This window comes from Miscanthus floridulus, chromosome 14 (assembly GCF_019320115.1).
Source record: "Miscanthus floridulus cultivar M001 chromosome 14, ASM1932011v1, whole genome shotgun sequence".
Classification (NCBI taxonomy): Eukaryota; Viridiplantae; Streptophyta; class Magnoliopsida; order Poales; family Poaceae; genus Miscanthus; species Miscanthus floridulus.
This window is the reverse complement of record NC_089593.1, coordinates 21,179,790-21,197,542: the sequence shown is the minus strand read 5'-3', so window position 1 is coordinate 21,197,542 and position 17,753 is coordinate 21,179,790. Positions and strand designations below refer to the sequence as shown.

The 17,753-nt window shown below is 42.2% G+C and overlaps 2 protein-coding genes and 1 long non-coding RNA gene across 9 annotated transcripts; 1 reads left to right on the top strand and 2 right to left on the bottom strand.

Annotated features, from left to right (window-relative positions):
* The first annotated feature begins 2,058 nt into the window (after positions 1-2,058).
* LOC136502707 (transcription factor E2FA-like) lies at positions 2,059-8,571 on the top strand. 7 transcript variants are annotated; one of them, XM_066497947.1, is made up of 14 exons: positions 2,059-2,401; positions 3,659-3,851; positions 3,940-3,996; positions 4,102-4,187; positions 4,269-4,357; positions 4,431-4,485; positions 4,628-4,680; positions 4,757-4,807; positions 4,898-4,946; positions 5,086-5,151; positions 5,239-5,315; positions 5,423-5,642; positions 7,723-7,792; positions 8,020-8,571. In XM_066497947.1, the coding sequence occupies exons 1-14, from the start codon at positions 2,243-2,245 to the stop codon at positions 8,136-8,138; spliced, it is 1,344 nt and encodes a 447-aa protein (XP_066354044.1). In that variant the 5' UTR covers positions 2,059-2,242; the 3' UTR covers positions 8,139-8,571. The 7 variants fall into 7 exon arrangements, with proteins under 7 accessions (XP_066354044.1, XP_066354043.1, XP_066354046.1 ...); XM_066497946.1 differs by having other exon boundaries at positions 2,060-2,401; positions 8,017-8,569; XM_066497949.1 differs by having other exon boundaries at positions 2,060-2,401; positions 3,659-3,779; positions 8,017-8,568.
* Positions 5,668-7,680, bottom strand: LOC136502711 (uncharacterized). The gene is made up of 3 exons (XR_010770666.1): positions 7,350-7,680; positions 6,675-6,767; positions 5,668-6,549 (listed from the first exon to the last, which is right to left on the bottom strand). It is a non-coding gene; the product is annotated as an uncharacterized lncRNA (long non-coding RNA).
* Positions 8,572-9,125: 554 nt separating the features above from the next.
* Positions 9,126-14,620, bottom strand: LOC136502710 (alpha-1,3-mannosyl-glycoprotein 2-beta-N-acetylglucosaminyltransferase-like). Its single transcript, XM_066497953.1, has 18 exons — positions 14,362-14,620; positions 14,149-14,229; positions 13,957-14,007; positions 13,710-13,797; positions 13,207-13,269; positions 12,540-12,651; positions 12,255-12,300; positions 12,115-12,177; positions 11,438-11,504; positions 11,291-11,359; positions 11,137-11,206; positions 10,974-11,035; positions 10,799-10,888; positions 10,617-10,711; positions 10,331-10,393; positions 10,203-10,241; positions 9,960-10,130; positions 9,126-9,795 (listed from the first exon to the last, which is right to left on the bottom strand). The coding sequence occupies exons 2-18, from the start codon at positions 14,215-14,217 to the stop codon at positions 9,685-9,687; spliced, it is 1,329 nt and encodes a 442-aa protein (XP_066354050.1). The 5' UTR covers positions 14,218-14,229; positions 14,362-14,620; the 3' UTR covers positions 9,126-9,684.
* Between the last annotated feature and the right edge of the window lie 3,133 nt (positions 14,621-17,753).

The window sequence follows — 17,753 nt, the reverse complement described above, 5'->3', positions numbered from 1 at the left end:
AAGACATGTTAAAAAGTACAAAGTTATACTAAATCTTAAGATTTTCCAGAAGATTTAGAAGTTGTGGAATTTTTTTTTCCAAAGAAAAGTCATGGGGCCTGTGGGACGTCGTTCGCTGATTTATGTGTAATAATTTTATAACTTTCAAAAAATGAAAGTTGTGGAAATAATTTTTTCCCAAAACAAAGAAAAGTCGTGGTGGTTGTGGAACTGACCACTGGATTCCGGCCCCGTTCAAATATCGTTTGGCGAACTCCGTAAAAGTCCATGTTTCCTGCTCAGAAATTTTTAGGCCGGACCATATTTCGTCAGTGCGGCAGATTGGGCCGTCTCAGATCACATGGCCGAGCCGGAAATCTCATAGGCCCCCGCCCCAAGCGTATGGGCCTCCAAGCTAGCTATAGCTAGGCCCGTTGAGAGCCTATAATGTGACATTCCGATGGGCTCCGTCTGCTGCTGATTTTGTCGGCCCATGCTCGTGGTGCCGCGCGCCAGAAAGCAGCCCAGCACGTTTAAGCTGAAATTTTGCCCCGAGACATTCTTCTGGAGCGGTCAAGGTCACTTCAACCTACACTCCATCCACGTGCTACGTACTACCACTGACGCGCGGACCAGTGACACGCGGGACCACCATGTCATGCTACCGCCGCTGACTCCGGGTACCTTCCCGACGCGTAGCGGTTGCGGTTCACCGCGATGGTGCGCTGGCGTGAGCCAATCAGGAAGCTCCCCGCCAAAACCCGGGGTGAGGTACGCGCGCGAGCTGGCGCGTGGTCCAGCTGTCAGCGTGGGAGGAGGAGGAGGTGGGAGCCGGGGACGCGACGAGGCGGGCGGCGGGAAAATAAAAGCGCGCGCACTTCTTCACCCCGGGCCCGGGAGGATTCGGTCGGACGACCCCACACAGCTAGCTGGACAGTTTCTCGTCGGCCACGCTTTGCTGCTTTTTGCTGCGCGCCCATGGTTTCCTTTTCTCCTCCCTGTGATGAAATGACGAGGGCGTCACGTCACGTTGCATCACCCGTATTTCAACCAAGTATAGCATCGGCAGAATTTTTTTTTTCTCAGGCTTACTACAAATATACTAGCAGGAGTACTCCGTACGTGGTTTCATGTCAAGGAGTATACAGTGATACTCGTTGTCTTGGAGTGCTTACTAGTAGATGGAAATTATTTTGGCTTTGCTATTAACCTATAAATTTCTAAGTTTATAAAGAAATATATTGTCCCATTCGCTTCGCTGAAAAGTACTGCTGGTTAATTTATTGGAAGAGGAAAATACTGTACCATGGCTGATAAGTTCAAGTGAACAGAGCCATATCTACGCTACCAAGTAATTATATGCATTTTAAGGCAAATCTTGTCTATAAATTTAGTTGAAACTATACAAATTTAATTTAGGATCAATCAAAAATGACTTGTGGTTTTTGAAACTCGCCACAAGAATAATTCTTAAACTCGAGCACTACTTCGACAAACTAAACTAAGTCGCGCCATCAGAATTTGAGTCCCCATCTAAGATGAATTTAGGATCATGAATACTTGCCAAAAATGCTTGACTAAGCATTTGTTTACTACCTGAAATCATACTCCTGTAAGTCCTTTAATTTTAAGCACAAAAGCATAAATTTACAAAAGCTACAACTATAGTTCAAATAAATAAATCTACTATGGTCTTTCTTTTACCCGAACGCAACACGCGTGAAGTGATTCGTAACTGATTTTTGTAATGTTTGACTAACCACATTTTAAACTAGAGAGAGAGAGCGCGCGCGCATTAGCAGCCTTTTAGAAGCTATCTTAAACTACGCGTTTCCTAAGTCACAAAAAAAACTACGTGTTTCCTGTTTGCTACTGTTTACATACATATTCAACTATACAAAATTCCATGATTTTAGAATAGTTTTTGAATTACAAATGCACGGAAACAGAATTGCTCAAACATTTTTGTTTTACAGTTTTGCCCCTCTTCCTCCAGGCAGGCTCCAGTAGAGCTACAGCGGCGTCCACACCATCCACACCATAAACTCGGCAAGTCGCAACACCCACTGAAAACTCCAATTTCCCTCGCTTCTCCCACCCCCTTCGTTTCCCTCGTTTTCTTCCCTCCCCTCCCCTCCGCTCCCCTCACCTCCCATCCCCTACCGGCGCAAACCCTCGCCCGCCGCCTTCCTCCCCAGATCCCAGTCGCCCGCCCGCGCGCGCCGGCCCTCCGATCCGCGCCCCCGCGCGTGCCCGGATCCCCATGGCGGCGGCGGCCGGCGACGGGGCCAGCGAGGCCAGGGCGCGGGCGCTGCTGCAGCACCACCAGCCGTTCGCGCCGCTGCCAGGGGAGTACCACCACTTCGGCGCGCCCGCCGCCGCCGCCGAGGAGATGGTGGAGGCGGTCGTCCTCAGGACGCCAGTGAGTTCCGGGGAGCGGGAGTTGTGCTGAAATTCCCCGTTGTTTGGGTCCGATGTTCTAGCGCGCCGGTTTATATTGGCCCGGCCCCTCCCGTCGGCGGCCATGGGAGCTGGGGGAGTGCGCGCGTATCAGGCGGACTGAATCGACTGTAGCAATGCGTGGCGAGCGAGCTGAGGTGGATGGGGATGGCTGCGTTTTAGTGTTAGCAAAGACGTGTTGCTTAATTTTGGTACATATGGTCCGATCTGCTGCGAATTCTGCACGGATTCGTGGTATCTGCAACTTGTCGTTACTTTGGCCCCGTCTGGCGGTTCTGGCTAAATTGCTGGGAGAGAAAAACACTGTTCCGGCTTGTTGAATTAAGGATAGTTTGCTGCGGTTTAGGTGAATGTTGCTAGGATGTAGTAAGAGAATGTACTAATCTGCTGGAATTTGGTAATTGGATGATTGAAGGAATGGACTATGACCTTTTTATCTGGTCTGTACCCACATTTAGAATAAACAACCAGTGGAGTGATCCACATATGAACGGATTTTCGTGCTGATGAATCAGTAGTGTGTGCTGATTTGTCTGAGCTTCTTTTTTTTTGGGTGATTCCCAGGTGCAAAACAAACTATTACCTGATTTTGATAAACACTTGTTAAGCCTTTGCATCCTGTATGGTGCATTTTCTTAAAAGCACCAGGCAATAGAAATTTGTTGGCAGTAGCTTGAAAACACTAACTAGTGCTCCACAATGCTGAAAATTGAGTGTGGACTATGTTTCCTTACTAAAGCGTAAAGCCTCATGCAGGCACAGCATCCGAACTTGCTCAAAAATCTATAACTGTTATGAACTTTTGTCGAACAGTCTCCTTTTGCACCAAAATAACGAATCGCTATCTTGTAACCTTTTTTTTCACTGACGTGTCTGAGCATGTTTCATTAAGAGGGAAGCGAGTGCGACCCACGTCGCTGCCAAGGCTAACCTTGGCAGCTATGGTACAAAGTTTTAACCCACTATCTTGCTACTTTAGAACACTGTCTAATCAGTCTGGCATAATCTACTTTCAATTTTGCCGTACTAACAATTTTCCCGTGACGTTTTACACTTGTCTGCATGTGGAGACTATCAGGATGACATTGCATGTTTTTTAGTAGTATTAACACTTTGCTCATAAATATTATATCTCAATGCCTTTTGAAAGTGTTATGCGTTACATCTGCATGCAACTCCTTATTTAGCTTTGTTCCTAACAAGAACCTTCCTATTGCAGTTGAAACGGAAACATAATAACAGACCAGGAAATGAAGCTGGCGAATCAAATGACTTGATGATGAGCCCTGGATATGCTAATGCTGGCAACAGCCCAGTTCCTACACCCCCTTCAGGGAAAGGTTTAAAACCATCCACCAAGCCTAAGGCTATGAAGGGCCAGAAATCTTGCCCTCAGACCCCTTTGAGTTTTGGTGAGTGATGCCACACTTGTAATGTAAACCGTAAATCATCCTATTTGGGACCAAAGTACTCAATTCAATTGCAAATACTCTTTCCCAGGTTCTCCGGGCAATCCTTCTACCCCTGTTGGTGGCTGCCGCTATGATAGCTCCCTTGGTGAGAAGAATCAGCTATTGGTTTTCCTGTTTTGCTTTTCACATTTCTGTGGCATCTTGATCAGTTTTCCTTTTCTTTTAATTGCGGGGTATTATTGCCTTTTAGGGCTCTTGACAAAGAAGTTCCTGAACTTGCTAAAAGGTGCACCTGGTGGCATTGTTGATCTGAATAATGCTGCAGAAACTCTGGAGGTTGGTGCTTTCTTTTTTGGTATCTTGTTCCAATCACGATTTTCTTTGGTTAAACATATGCATATGGAACTTGGTTTGCAGGTACAGAAAAGGCGCATATATGACATTACTAATGTTCTCGAAGGGATTGGGCTGATAGAAAAGAAGCTTAAGAACAACATCCGTTGGAAGTAATTATTCTCATTCTCTGTATCTGTAATTGGTCTTTAATGGGCATTACTTAATTCATGTGACCTTTTGTAGAGGAGTTGATGACTCTCGACCCGGAGAAGTTAGTGATGATATGTCCATCTTACAGGTACCATTATTCATTTCTCGCTATGTGACTAAGTTCTTTTGAATTCTTGTGTGACACAATTTGTCGAATTGGGAATGCAAATGCTTAAGTAATGGTTCTTATCTTGGAATGAATATTTGTTCTTTATATTTTTTATCAACAGGCAGATATCGACGCTCTCACACTGCAAGAGCGCAATTTGGATGAACAAATAAGGTTAGTCTCCAGCTGTTAAAAAGCTCATATTATTGTTATGCTTTCACTAAGCATGCTTCTCCAATATTTCTTGCAGTGAAATGCGAGACAGATTAAGAGCGCTGACTGAAGATGAAAATAACCAAAAGTAACTACTTTTTTTGTTGAGACCTGAGCAACCTCAGATGTCAAGGTAGTGCAGGTTTTAGACCTTATTAATGAATCTCTCTACCTGCAGGTGGCTTTATGTCACGGAAGATGATATCAAATCTTTGCCATGCTTCCAGGTACTTCTCTTTCCTAACTCTAGTGACTGTGAAAATCATTACTACTCTGTATATATATGAATCGATTATTAATCATTACTACTCCGTATATATATGAATCGATTATTAATATTAACTAATAATACCTTACAACTTTCAGAATCAGACTCTAATTGCTATAAAAGCACCGCATGGTACAACTTTGGAAGTCCCAGACCCTGATGAGGTGAGTTGCAAAACCATTCTTGTTTTTCATACTGGGGATCCTGGAGGGATGTTGCTTGTCGCTAATGGAAGCAACTTTCCTGTGCAGGTTAATGGTTATCCTCAAAGGAGATATAGGATTGTCCTAAGAAGTACCATGGGTCCGATAGATGTGTACCTAGTTAGGTATGTGCTCCTTGTATCCATATACGCCTGGCATTGTTATGCTGAAAACATAAATTCAGAATGTACATCTCCAACCTGCCTAACATTGTTTTATTGTTTAATCGTAGTCAATTTGAGGAGATGAGTGGCATGGAGACTCCTCCAAGGCCTACACAGACAATAAGCATGGATCCTATAGAGAATCCTAGGACGCCTTTGGCTGCGAATTGCAACAAAGTCACAGGGATGCAATCAAATATTCAAGAAGGGCCTATCCTACCTTCTGATGTACCTAGCAGTTCACAGGACATTTCAGGGATGATGAAGATTGTCCCTTCGGAGCTTGATGTAAGTTCACTTGCATGCATAATTATCCAAAAAGATGTATTAAAGAGAATCATTTTGTCTAAGATCATTTTCTTACTATTTCATAGCATGCCTCGTTGCACCTGTCCTCAAATTCTCTTTTGGCTTCACCTTTGGTTGGTCTAGCTTCGTCCAATTTGGCACATATCAACTACTTGGCTTCACTTCACTGCAACTTGTTTTTAGGGAGTATCAACTTCCATATCACTTGTTGTGATGATAGTGGACATGCACGTGTGGCACGTGTCTAATATTATGATATATTTACACCTAAACTTATCCATGAGGGCTACTTGCACTTCTTGGTACATTTCTAACCCGCTGAGATAGCCAAAATATTTTCCTTGCATACCCTCAGAAGAAAGAGTGGCTAGACAAGCATCTGAAAGCCCAATATTCTTCAGTGACTCTTCAAATCTAATTAGTAGTCAAGAAAAGCGCAAATGCAGTTCCTAGGTATAGAGAGTAGCAGCAAGTGACCAAATCATCTCAGGTCTCAGGGTTTTAGCTTCGATGCATATATACAGTTCCTACCTAGCATAAACATACCAGAATAGGGCCTTAAATAGCTCGTCAAACGTTTAGACAGTTTTACAAGTAAGTGCATCATTTCTTCAAAAGGACAGCACTCCAAAAGTGGTCCGTACAAGGAAGATATCTATATAAAAATGTCATAAGAACTCAAATATATAGATGCCAAAAGTATGATTGAGCTGGGATGATTAAAAGTAAATCACACATACTGGGACTCTCCAAGGGATGACATCGCCATGGTGGAGCAAACAGGGTGGACAGAGGACGACATTGGCTGTGTCCGACAGACATGTGACGTCTTATCCCCGACGACCTCATGTTCTGATGGATGCTGCTGATCACTTGAGTGCCACTACTGCAAGGCATTCAAGGCAAACATATGAGACAAGCAGTTAAATTGGATGCTGCAACTCAGAATTTTTGAATGGTTAAATTTGAATAAAATCAAATCCGCACTCAAAGGATGTAGGATTTGCACACCTTCTAATAAAATAGTTCAGTATGTGATCCTCATGCAGAGCACTAATTAAGAAGCTCCTATTTCTTTTCCTTGAATGCCATCATGACTGACTTCTGAAAATTTCAACCGAATAAGAATGAATAAATAGCAGGCAGAACATATAGAGCTAGCTACAAAATGAACTTATCCAGCAAGCAGAACACTACAAAATTAATGTAGTTCAAATCCATAATCGTGGTCAGTATTACTCATGCAAATATTAGAATTTTCGAATTAATTCCTAGGAATTTTCGGCATAATTGCAAGCTTCAAAATGGCCTGGACAACCAAACCAGAGCACGGTATATTGCTTAAAAAAGCGCCATAAGCCAGGGATTTCCAAGCTCAGCATATAGATTTAAAAACTGTGTCATATGGATCAGGAAACATGTTTCAACGGAATGCATTTAGCAGTATCGAATATGTTGCATGAAATAGAAAAGGAATTAATTATGCTTCTTTTGAAATGACTTCAAAGACTCTAAACTCCACATGTAGATCACTCTTGAGGCAAGCTTTTCTTTTGGCCCACTATTGGTGCAAATATCCAGCAAATCATATCTCTATTAAAGGCAGTCTTCCAGATAAATTATTGCTAGAAATCCTCCAAAAAGATGTATTAAATAGAATTGTTTTGTCTAAGATCATTTTCTTACTATTTCATAGTATGGCTCGTTGCACCTGTCCTCAATTTCTCTTTTGGCTTCACCGCTTCACCTTTAGTTGGTCTATGCTTCGTCCAATTTGGCACATATCAACCACTTTGCTTCACTTCACTGCAACTTGTTTTTAGGGAGTATCAACTTCCATATCACTTGCTGTGATGATTCAACGATTGATCTGTAAAGAGTTACAAATTGAGTTTTTTTTTAATCAAGCATCACCATATTCACGGGTTATGCATCCATTTTGGAAACTAGTCTGCAAATTATCTTTGTGCCACTTCTGAATTCAGTGGCTTTCATTTTGCAGTTATTTTAATGTAGTACAAGCACTTTATAAGGCATTAACCCCTTTCTATATTGTCAGGCTGATACAGACTACTGGCTCTTATCGGACAACACAGGAGTTAGCATGACGAACATGTGGGAGACAGGACGTATCCTTCTAACAGTCTTATCGGACTACTGTTCGCTTGCTCGTAAACGATCGTAAATTTTCAGTCAGGAACAGTGTTTTTCTCTCACACCAAACCAGTCAGCAGTAAATAATCCACGATACGATACGGCCTCCCGAACAGGCTGCTTATCTTTCATACTTGCACTAAGTTTCTCATATAGTATAGTTTGATGTGAAACCTGTAAACCCCTTAACCGAACAAAGCAGAAGATGTGGAGTGGGACAGGATTGAAAAATTCAACGCAGAGGATTTCCTGGAAGTGGGCACTCCCCAGCAGCAGGATAAACCAGCCGACGTCGTGGATGGCCCCTCCTGTATAAGTTGAAACCTGCCGAATCACGGCGGTGAAATACCTTTCATAGTTCAGCGGCCGCTCCGGTCAACCTGGAGCAGTAGATGTCTGTGAGTGATGTACAGATGCCAGATCAGTAATAGTAACTTACAAATTGTGTGGACCCTGCCATCGTCCAGAAATGTCGATCATAACCGAGAGTGGATGGCTCAGGCAGGCCTTGTCAGGTTCATGCTCAAACATTGCAGATGCAGGCTGAGGCTGCATTGCCTGGTTAGTTGTTGCATGCTGTGTATCTTAAGGTCACAGCACTAGGAGTGTATCGAATCCATTTGTAAAATAGCAGCCATGATTATTTATTATTTGTGTGGTAGTGGTACTGATCCATCATTTTTTTTAGAAGCTCACATACTAGGAATATATTTTCTATTATTATTTTCGGTCAATGTCGAATATCTTGTAGTACTTGTGTGAGCAATCGTAGATGGCACCACACCATGTCGCATACTCACATGTCGGTGCCGCGTCAATGGGTTATACAGGACCATGGTGATGAAAGAAGCTCGTAAGATACCCTATTTGAAGCTTTGGAGTTGGGACACTCCATAGCCAAACACTGACGGCTAATAGAACCTTAGAAAAATGCCTCAAAGCAGCGTAGAGAGAGAATAAAATGAGTCAAGAACATCAGAAGACTATGGAGAGAATCTTGCCTGCGTATGCAGAAATAACTCTACAACCTTGGTTGGACACTCGGCATTAAAAAAAACATAGAAGTTAACCAACGGGGATTGAATTTTGAAGTGATCGTCTCAAATCCGTCTTAACCAGGGAAATCAATCCCATGCATTTAGATGGAAGAAACTCCCACCCATCCTCCACAAACCACAAACTTGAGAAACATCAAAGAATTTCAGAATGATGCAAATATATATAACTATATGTATACACAAACCATAAAAGGTTACTAGGGCAATAGCTTGCACAAAAACCGAATCAATCACTCCAGTTTGCACAGCATATTCAGAACAAGACAGCCCAATAACTCAATGGAATGGATTGGATGCTTATACTCCAATCTTGTCGCACATCTAGTCACCACAAAACAGTACAAAATACGAATGCCCAAGATTCCATCCATCTTGATATTCCAAGATGCCCAAGAAGAAAATTTGGTCATAAAAATACACCTTTCTTTTACCGTTAGGATCGAGTGTCAGGTCAGCTAGTCTGCTACATTCTCTTTTGAGTGTATACCACTGCATCGTGTAAACCCTAAATACACTCCAGGCTAAAAAGTCCCTTGCTGACTAAACATTTCCGGATGCAGGGAAAAATATAATAATGCTGTATTATATCTTGCAAATGTCTAATAAACCAAGCCCATGCTTGTACTACTCAGCACCTTGGGTCAACAGTTCAACACAATCACTTCTCAAAATTTTCTTCACCATGCATCCCGATTGCTCCATGCTCACAGAAATCAATTAAGCATTCCCTGATATTTGCCTGACGTTCCAACCTTTGCTAAAACAAGGATTCACCTCAACTCCATAGTGAAATTTACCTTCTCAATACACTACACTCCTAGCTGACGAAGAGAATCTGGGCTGACAAGAAATATTCGCCTTTGACTACTGTTGTACCGGAAGACCACTACTCCTTTGTAAGCTGTTCTTGGGATGCCATCCTGGATTAAAAAAAAAAACAAAATAAAGAAGCATGATACACTCTGCTGCTTTTCAAATCCCAATCAGCAATTCATAACAGAGCAAAGAACTACATCTACAACATATGAAAAACTGTTGCTTCACATAATTAAGGAAATTATCTAGATTTGGGTCAAGAATAAACCTTCCATTCTTCGAATATTCCAAATTGACGAGCTATCCGCTCAAAATCTTCCTGATCGTTGTATTGGATCCTTACATCCTCAGCCATATTGTGGGCTTTCAACACAGCATCCGATCCATGGAGAGGAGTGGCACTAGCTACCTCTTTTCCAAATTTGGTTAAAAACTTATCCTAACAGTATCACAATGATTAGGCACTTCTTATGTAAACGAGAGCCTTCAAAATCCAATTATCAGTTCTTACCTCCCCAAGGTAGCTCAGATCCTCAGAATTCCAGTCAATCTGCAGCCACAAATAAGAACAAGTAAATTTCAGACACAAGTAGCTCGTAACAGGATTACAAAATGAAAAATATGGACAGTTTTGCATACATTAACATCATTTAACCTAATGGGCTCCAAATATTGCTCAAAGAATTGTCCCAAGCTTGATCCCTGCAAAGAAAATATAATGCCAACAATTGTGAGACAGCCACAAATGGCTCGTTGGTTTCTATTGCACAAAGAAATGTGGTACTTGCCGTGGCAGATTCACTTTTGACTGTTACCTGTTGGTCTTTATTGCATGAAGAAATGTGGTACAGGTGACTGCTATTCCTATTGCTATAGCAACTGCTAGTAGTTTAATTAAGAAAATTGAGGAAAATAGTCAACGTACATGCTTGCCAAAATTGTATGTTCTACAAATTTCTGGGCGTATGAATTGCCGATTTCCATGTACCTCCTTTAGCCTCACCCAATCATCCCAATAAGTAAAATCTCATCAAGGAAAAACTAGATAAAAAGTGGAGAAATAGCACAGCTCGTAATAAAAATTATTTAGGAAGCAGTAAGGATATGCTTTAGGCCACTTTGGTGACAGTTCAATCCAAGTGGACTTTGTTAACATCCATCCAAGCCCAGGAAAGAAATCCGAACGGTAAAGAGCTTCTGCAGAACGCTAGCATAGCAAAGTGAATAGTATTCCCTCTAAATAGGGAAAGGAATTTGAAAGTAAGAGTATCATAGTACAAACTTGGGTCGTGAACAAACTGCTTTTGACCATTGTCGTTCCAAGAAGAAACAGCCATAATCGTCCTTCCGTGCCACAATGATTAGAATAAAAGGAAAGTGAGTAGAGAAATTTATATATCGAGTTCCTCAGATTTGCAATTAGAAAGCACAATAATGTAACATACTTGTCATTATCAAGTAATTTAGCTGCAGCCTCAAAATAGTCGAAAAAATCCGGGGCAATCTCCATGTCATCTATTAATAAATTAATTATGACAACCTGTTGGAAAACGAAAATATGTAGTAATAAATGGAAAAGGATCATCATAGATGTCAGACCTTCTAGAATGATTACTCGAGCAAAGTTATGTTTAATGAATAGGTTGTCCAAGGCCCACTTATAATGTTCTGAACAAGTGCAAGTGTTAGGATTTAGGAACCACATAAAATCCTTAAGAACACATACATCAGTTAAGGAGCACTTACTAGCAATCTTGTAATATGCTGTTAATTCTCCCGGCCTTTCAGTTCGCACAGGTTCAAGATCCACATGCTGCGACATATAGAAAGCATAAGGACAAAAGAAAGTCTTAGCTAAATGAATCAATTACTACTTTGCATGGAAACCAATTCAACTAACGAAGGGGGGGAAACATACTAGATACTGCCATCCACTATAAGATGTGAATTTGAATCATTGATTTCCAATACAAGGCAAGTTAGTTTCGACCTTCATTTAGCTCAGTGAAAACAGACACCAGAGTAAAACGAGGTCTTTTGGTCTCTATTCTATATTTCATACTGGAATCAATGCCACCATCCTATTTGAGGTCCTCACAGATATGTTAACCCTAATGCGACCAAAATAATGCAAGGGTTTTCTCCATCAGGGCTATGTAAAATTCCACAAGTAAACTGTTATGAATAACACATAACTGTATTGAACAGCCCAAGGGGTAATATATCGAATGCATTAATGGAATACAAAAAAGGACTTTAGTGCTGAAATGAAAATGATTCTGTTACTCCTAATATGAACATCACCTCTTTGTGACAATGTCCAATGCTTAAAATACAAAGAACACAATGGACTGTGTTCTACAGTACCAGTTAAATAAGCATAAGAGAGCTCTAAAAAACCAACACAACATTTATTTCTGCACCTGCATATATGTTATTTGTTTATATTCCAAAGCTTTCCTTTTCACAGCTCCATTTGCTCCATCCTGTGACAAGAACCAATGAAAAAAAGGACTTCCCACACATTTAGTGGATCCAAGAAAAGAAATTGGTATATCAGTACCTGAGATATAAAAAGCGGAAACTTTGAAGCAACTGTTGTCTGATACCTGCAACACATACATCAGCCATTTAGAAAGGGGCTCTATGCACCAAGCTACATTGAGCTAAACAGGGTTAACAGGTAGCAATGAAGAATGCAACTTAAATCTTGTATAGAACCACAAATAATTAACACTAGGTGGGTAATAGTTCCAATTTAGGAAACATTTTAGGAAATCAAGAGTAGAATACTAGAATAGATTTTTTTTTTCCTTTTGAAAATGAATGATTCAGACGTGAACCATACTTCAGGATAGATTCAACTGTTCTCTCTAAATAGTCCGGTCGATTGCAAGCCATTATGACAACAGCAGCAACAGGAACCACATTATTGTCTAGTAGCTTCTGCACACTCCTTTCTGCATTTAAAAGAAATGTTAAATGAAGGGCTAGAAAGTACACAAGGGTAGAATATAGATAAAAGGAAGAACAGTGTAAGTTAAGTCAAAATACAATTTTCGACCCCATAAGCAGATGGCAGCTGCAAGGTTTAAGTACAAGATGTCTAATTTGGCATTTGGACAACATTTAGCAAATTTTACTATGGTCCATTTGTTGCAATGCTATTTCTAAACACATTTTACTCAGATTTATACACATAGTATATAAAGGTTAAAATATTCTCACATATAGAGTCATGGAAAATGATAGTTGAATTCTTGAAAAAGGAATGATAATTTCAATATGATATAAAACAGTCAGACTGTTTATGAGTTGTTTACAATACATGGAGGATCAACTATGTGCATAATGCTCCAGTATGACAAGGTTCTGACGTGGTATCCTACAACCTAAAAGTCTTACTCTGTGTATCATAACTGAAACAGTGGGAGGACAAAGAAATTCAACTAAGGAGGACAAGGGTAGCCAACAAAATGAATAATAAAATGCTAGAAGAAGGTGATGGTTCATACTTTCAAGATCCTTTATCAAAATCTTCAGATGTGAACGTTCTTCATCTTGCCGTACCTTTATCTCTGTTGCATCACCGAAACTTTATAATGTTAAATACCCACTAGATCTGTCAGTCAAGATAATACACAAAAGCAGACAGCACCTCAAAAGAAATAGAAGGATTTTTCGTAAAGCAGGGAAAAGCATATCTGTACTGCCATGATCAAAGCAGTGTCGAGATATACAAGCTTATTCAGGAGGTGATTGGTGAAGATGAGCATTGTAACAATTTATCATCAGCAAAAGCCGTAAGTTTTGTCACAGAGCACAGCAGGGCAAACTAAAAGTTGCAGCAAGCATTAATTGAGTAGTAAATATCCAAGACAGTACCAGGAACTATCATAATCAATTCCTATCTTGCAAGCGTTACACTTGGTCAACCCCATAGATATGCTTGATTTGAGTTGTAATTATAACGTCCAAAAAAATATCACATGGAGGTGCAAGTTTAAGGTGTTTGTACCTTCCAATGCTACAATCTTCTCCTGCTGCATACTGACTTGATCGATCAAGGACTTTAATTGACTGGTGCACTGATTTTCAGATCTTTCCTGTATGGTGCAAATTACAGGTGTAAACAATTTTGAGTTATGGAGTGCCTTCGATCCTAGTCCTACAGTGAGTCCACGGAAAGATGGGAGGCTTCCAATGGAAATGCATAGGTGAAGAACGGATATAGAAACAAAAGAGGGACAATTAATATTACTTACTGCTTCTGCAAGACGGTCTGCATAATGGGACTGGGTAGCAAAGAGGCGCACCTGAAGGGAGAGACTGTGTCAGTATAGCTCACTCTAGAGATGGAAATAGAATGAATTCATAGCATCCGGAGACCGGCCACTGAGACCTCAATTGGACAGTGGGCAAAGAGACAGAAAGAAAGGGCAGGTAGGCTCCCATACTTGGATGTAGATGAAAGCTGCAGCGGCAGCGAGGAGGAGGAGGCGGAGGTCGCAGGGGCTCCGAGCCATCGCCGTATACACCTGTAATTAGATTCAGATCCGATTACGAATAGTATGTTACGGTTTGGGCGCACGGTTTTTACCTACGAATTTCGTTAAGGTTTGGGCGCACGGCTTCGCACAGCAGGAAGGGAGAACAAGGGGAGTGAATACCTGTTGTCCTGGTGGTGCTCGTCGCCGGCCAAGGTGGCGAGCGGCGACGGCGCGGGGACACCGGGGCTGCAGAGGGCAGACGCCGTGCCGGAGCTGGTCGCGAGGAAGCTGGGCCCCAGGTGGTGCTCGACCGAGCGCAGTCTCCTCTCCGGGTTGCGGCGCGGCGAGCGGATGGAGGAGATCGGCCGCTGGCGAGACGAGTTCAGGCGGCGGGCCAAGGGTCGAGCTACCAATAGTTTACTAATCGTTTCAAAAAAAAAAAAAGAGTTCTTGCTAATCCATGAGTTATGCAGTTACTTTCTCGGTGGGTGTATGACGTACATGTACGGAGTACACTGCAGGGTAATGCTTAGGCCTGCACGTACTGGCTAAATATCCCTGCTTCCTCTCTCAGTCTTCCCATCTCTCCCAAAAATATCTCTCAATCCTATCGTGTCTTGTTACGTCGTGTGCTCGCTGTTGCGTCTTTCTCGCCGTACACCCCATCTCGCACTGCGCGGCTCCCCCATCCAGCGCCACTATCCATCCCGCGCCGCGCCCCTCCATCGTTGTGCCGTGCTCCATCCCCTGCCGCACCCACTCCAGCTCACTGCGTGCCCTCACTGCTGCGCACCGTGCCCCGTCCCCCGCGCGCGTCGAGGTGCTGCCAACATCGTCGTTCCCCACCAGAAGGTCGTGGCCGCTGTCGACGCCATGGCCGCCGCGATGCGTGGTCTCAACAAGGAGATGTTGCAATGAAAGCGTATGTTGCAAGCGTATGTTTCAAGTGTTTCAGACGTTTTAGAGGTATGTTGCAATTATTTCATATGGATTTGTAAAAGTAGATTGAGATGTTGCATATGTTGCAACTGAATCAAGAGGCATGTTGCAACTGTTTCAGAGGCATGTTTCAAGTGTTTCAGAGGTGCATTCAAAATATTTCATCTATTCTAGATGTATGTTGCAAGCGTTCTGATCTGGATGTTGCATATATTTCACACCTATATTGCAACAATATGTTCCAACAATATGTTCCAAATATTTCAGTAAGTGTTTTCATGTTGTAAGTTGCAAGTGTTTTATTTAGATGTTGCATGTGTTCTGATGTTTCATCTATTTCATATGTATGTTGCATTCAAGTGTTTCATGTTGCACATATTTTATGTTTTTCGGAGAGTCAATGGGTGCGGGGAGTTATGGTGGCACGGCACGGTCACCTGGGAATGGGTGCGGCGAGTTGGGGGCGGTGGATGGGGCGCGCGACGCGCCAATGTCATGTAGACGAGGCGCGGTCAGGGCGCACTCGGGGCAGGGTGGGGCAAACAGCCTTGAATCAAGACGGATATGGCAGGCTGCGAGTGTAAGGCGAGTCCTCTAGACACGCGGGCACTGGGACGGGGCGGGGTGCGTGTGCGGGGCGGGAAAAATCAGCGGACGGGGGTAGGTTGTGCGGGCATCCATCCGGACTTTCGAATTCTAGCACCTCCGCTTCATGTACTATGTACGATGCGTTATATACTTATGGCCCTGTTCGTTTCTCTTATAATCTGTACTTTTCAGCTTCTTTTTTCAGTCGGAACAGTGTTTTTCTCTCACAACAAATCAGCCGAAACAGTGTTTTGTCTTGTTTTTTCAGCGAAACGTACGGGGCCTATATGTTTTATATATGGCAACTCTTGATTTCTATCTAGAGCAAAAATTAGGCCAGATTCAGTGGAGATTTCATTTGAGTTTTATTTGTATTTAATACTGTGACACGTCATCGGATTTTGATGACTAGGTAGGTTAATTATAAAGAGAGAGAAAGAATTTCATGAAGTTTCATTTGGATTTGTTACGGCTACCAACAGAAAAGCTAACATGCCTTGTAACCACACCGTGAAACTCAACAGTGAGACTGGCATTATAGTTTCAGGTCTGCTTGACAGTTATGAGTGGTGACTGGTGAGGGTGGTGGGGACGAGGAGTTTCTTTCTTTCCTCCTCCCCTTCTTTTTCGAGGTTGACGTCATTTTCCCCTTTACAAGGCTCATAGCAACTTTTTGTGCAGGATGGCGGCAACTCTTAACTCTAGGTCAGTAACACCTAGATTAACTCCATATTTAGTTCTAGAGTTTCATGTTTTTATGTTATATTAGGACGGTCCTATGATGCGTTTAGCTGCATCATGGAAAAGCATGCCACACTGATGACTGTTGAGTTATGAAAACTCAACATAAATGGAATGATAACGAAGATTTTAAAATGGCATCGTGGCTCCATTTCATTATCATAACTCTATCACATCTAGATATGGGGCTTTCGCATCCGTTAAGACGGTTCTCAGATGGATCTATTCAGCTACATCACGGAGAAAGCATGCCACATTGATGATTTTTGAGTTATGAAAACTCAACAAATTAAAAATAGAGTGATAACTAAGCATGAAAATGGTATCATGTCGTCTCTATTTCATTATCACTCGCCCTGTACAGTGCAGGGGTGCGATATTTATATTAGGCAATAACTTTTTACCTTTTTACCCCTCCCCCTTACAAGGTTTTTGTACAAATTTCTAGAATATTATAGGGCATATTAGTTTTTTCTTGAAGCCTCCACATGTTGTTGCCACCATGTCAAGTTGATGACTCCACTTGGTAGTGATATCCCAGTGATGCGAGGGAATTTGTAGGGCTGCTTGCATGGCACAACCATAGGTGGAACTGGACTGGGTTGACCTATCTTCAATGACATACCACTTCTTCTATCACCCAAATTGGAACCAAGACAGTGCATTTGGAGTTGACATTATGAAGTAAGCCATAAAGGATGATTTGAGTTGGAACTTGGAGATTTTTTTATTCTTCTTTTCTTTTGTATTTAGTTTCTCTTGTGTGCATCAGGATCCATTTTGGATTTTGTAAGGTCCCCGTGAAGCACAAAAGGAGGTGAACATTTCACATCTCTCCCTATGGTAGTCAATAGTAAATCCTGCATAGGTTGAGAGGGCGATATGATGGAGGGCAATAGATGTTAGGGGGTTGGAAATGCATACGCCTTAGAGTCAGGTGTGCATGATTAACTTAGATAAGTTGGATCACATCCTAAGTTGGATCATTAGGAGAAAGGGCCGATGTAGATACGTGCTCCTAGGTGAGACTTTTCACAATGTGTAAGGTGAGAAGGTTCCATATTACTAGGGTATTGTTCCAACTAAAACCTACATTTGGACTTAGGGAAGTCATGTAGAGGCATTGACTAGGGTCCATGTGTCAATTACTTAGGTGTTTACAAACTCAAGTTGCCCTTAGACAGGTGGTCTGTCGATGAGTGCAGACGGTCCACCAAGCCAAGACAGGGGGGTATCTTTGAGTGTTCTCATGGACGGTCCTTGTGAACAAGTGTACGGTCCATTAGGTCAAGGACAAAGTAGTG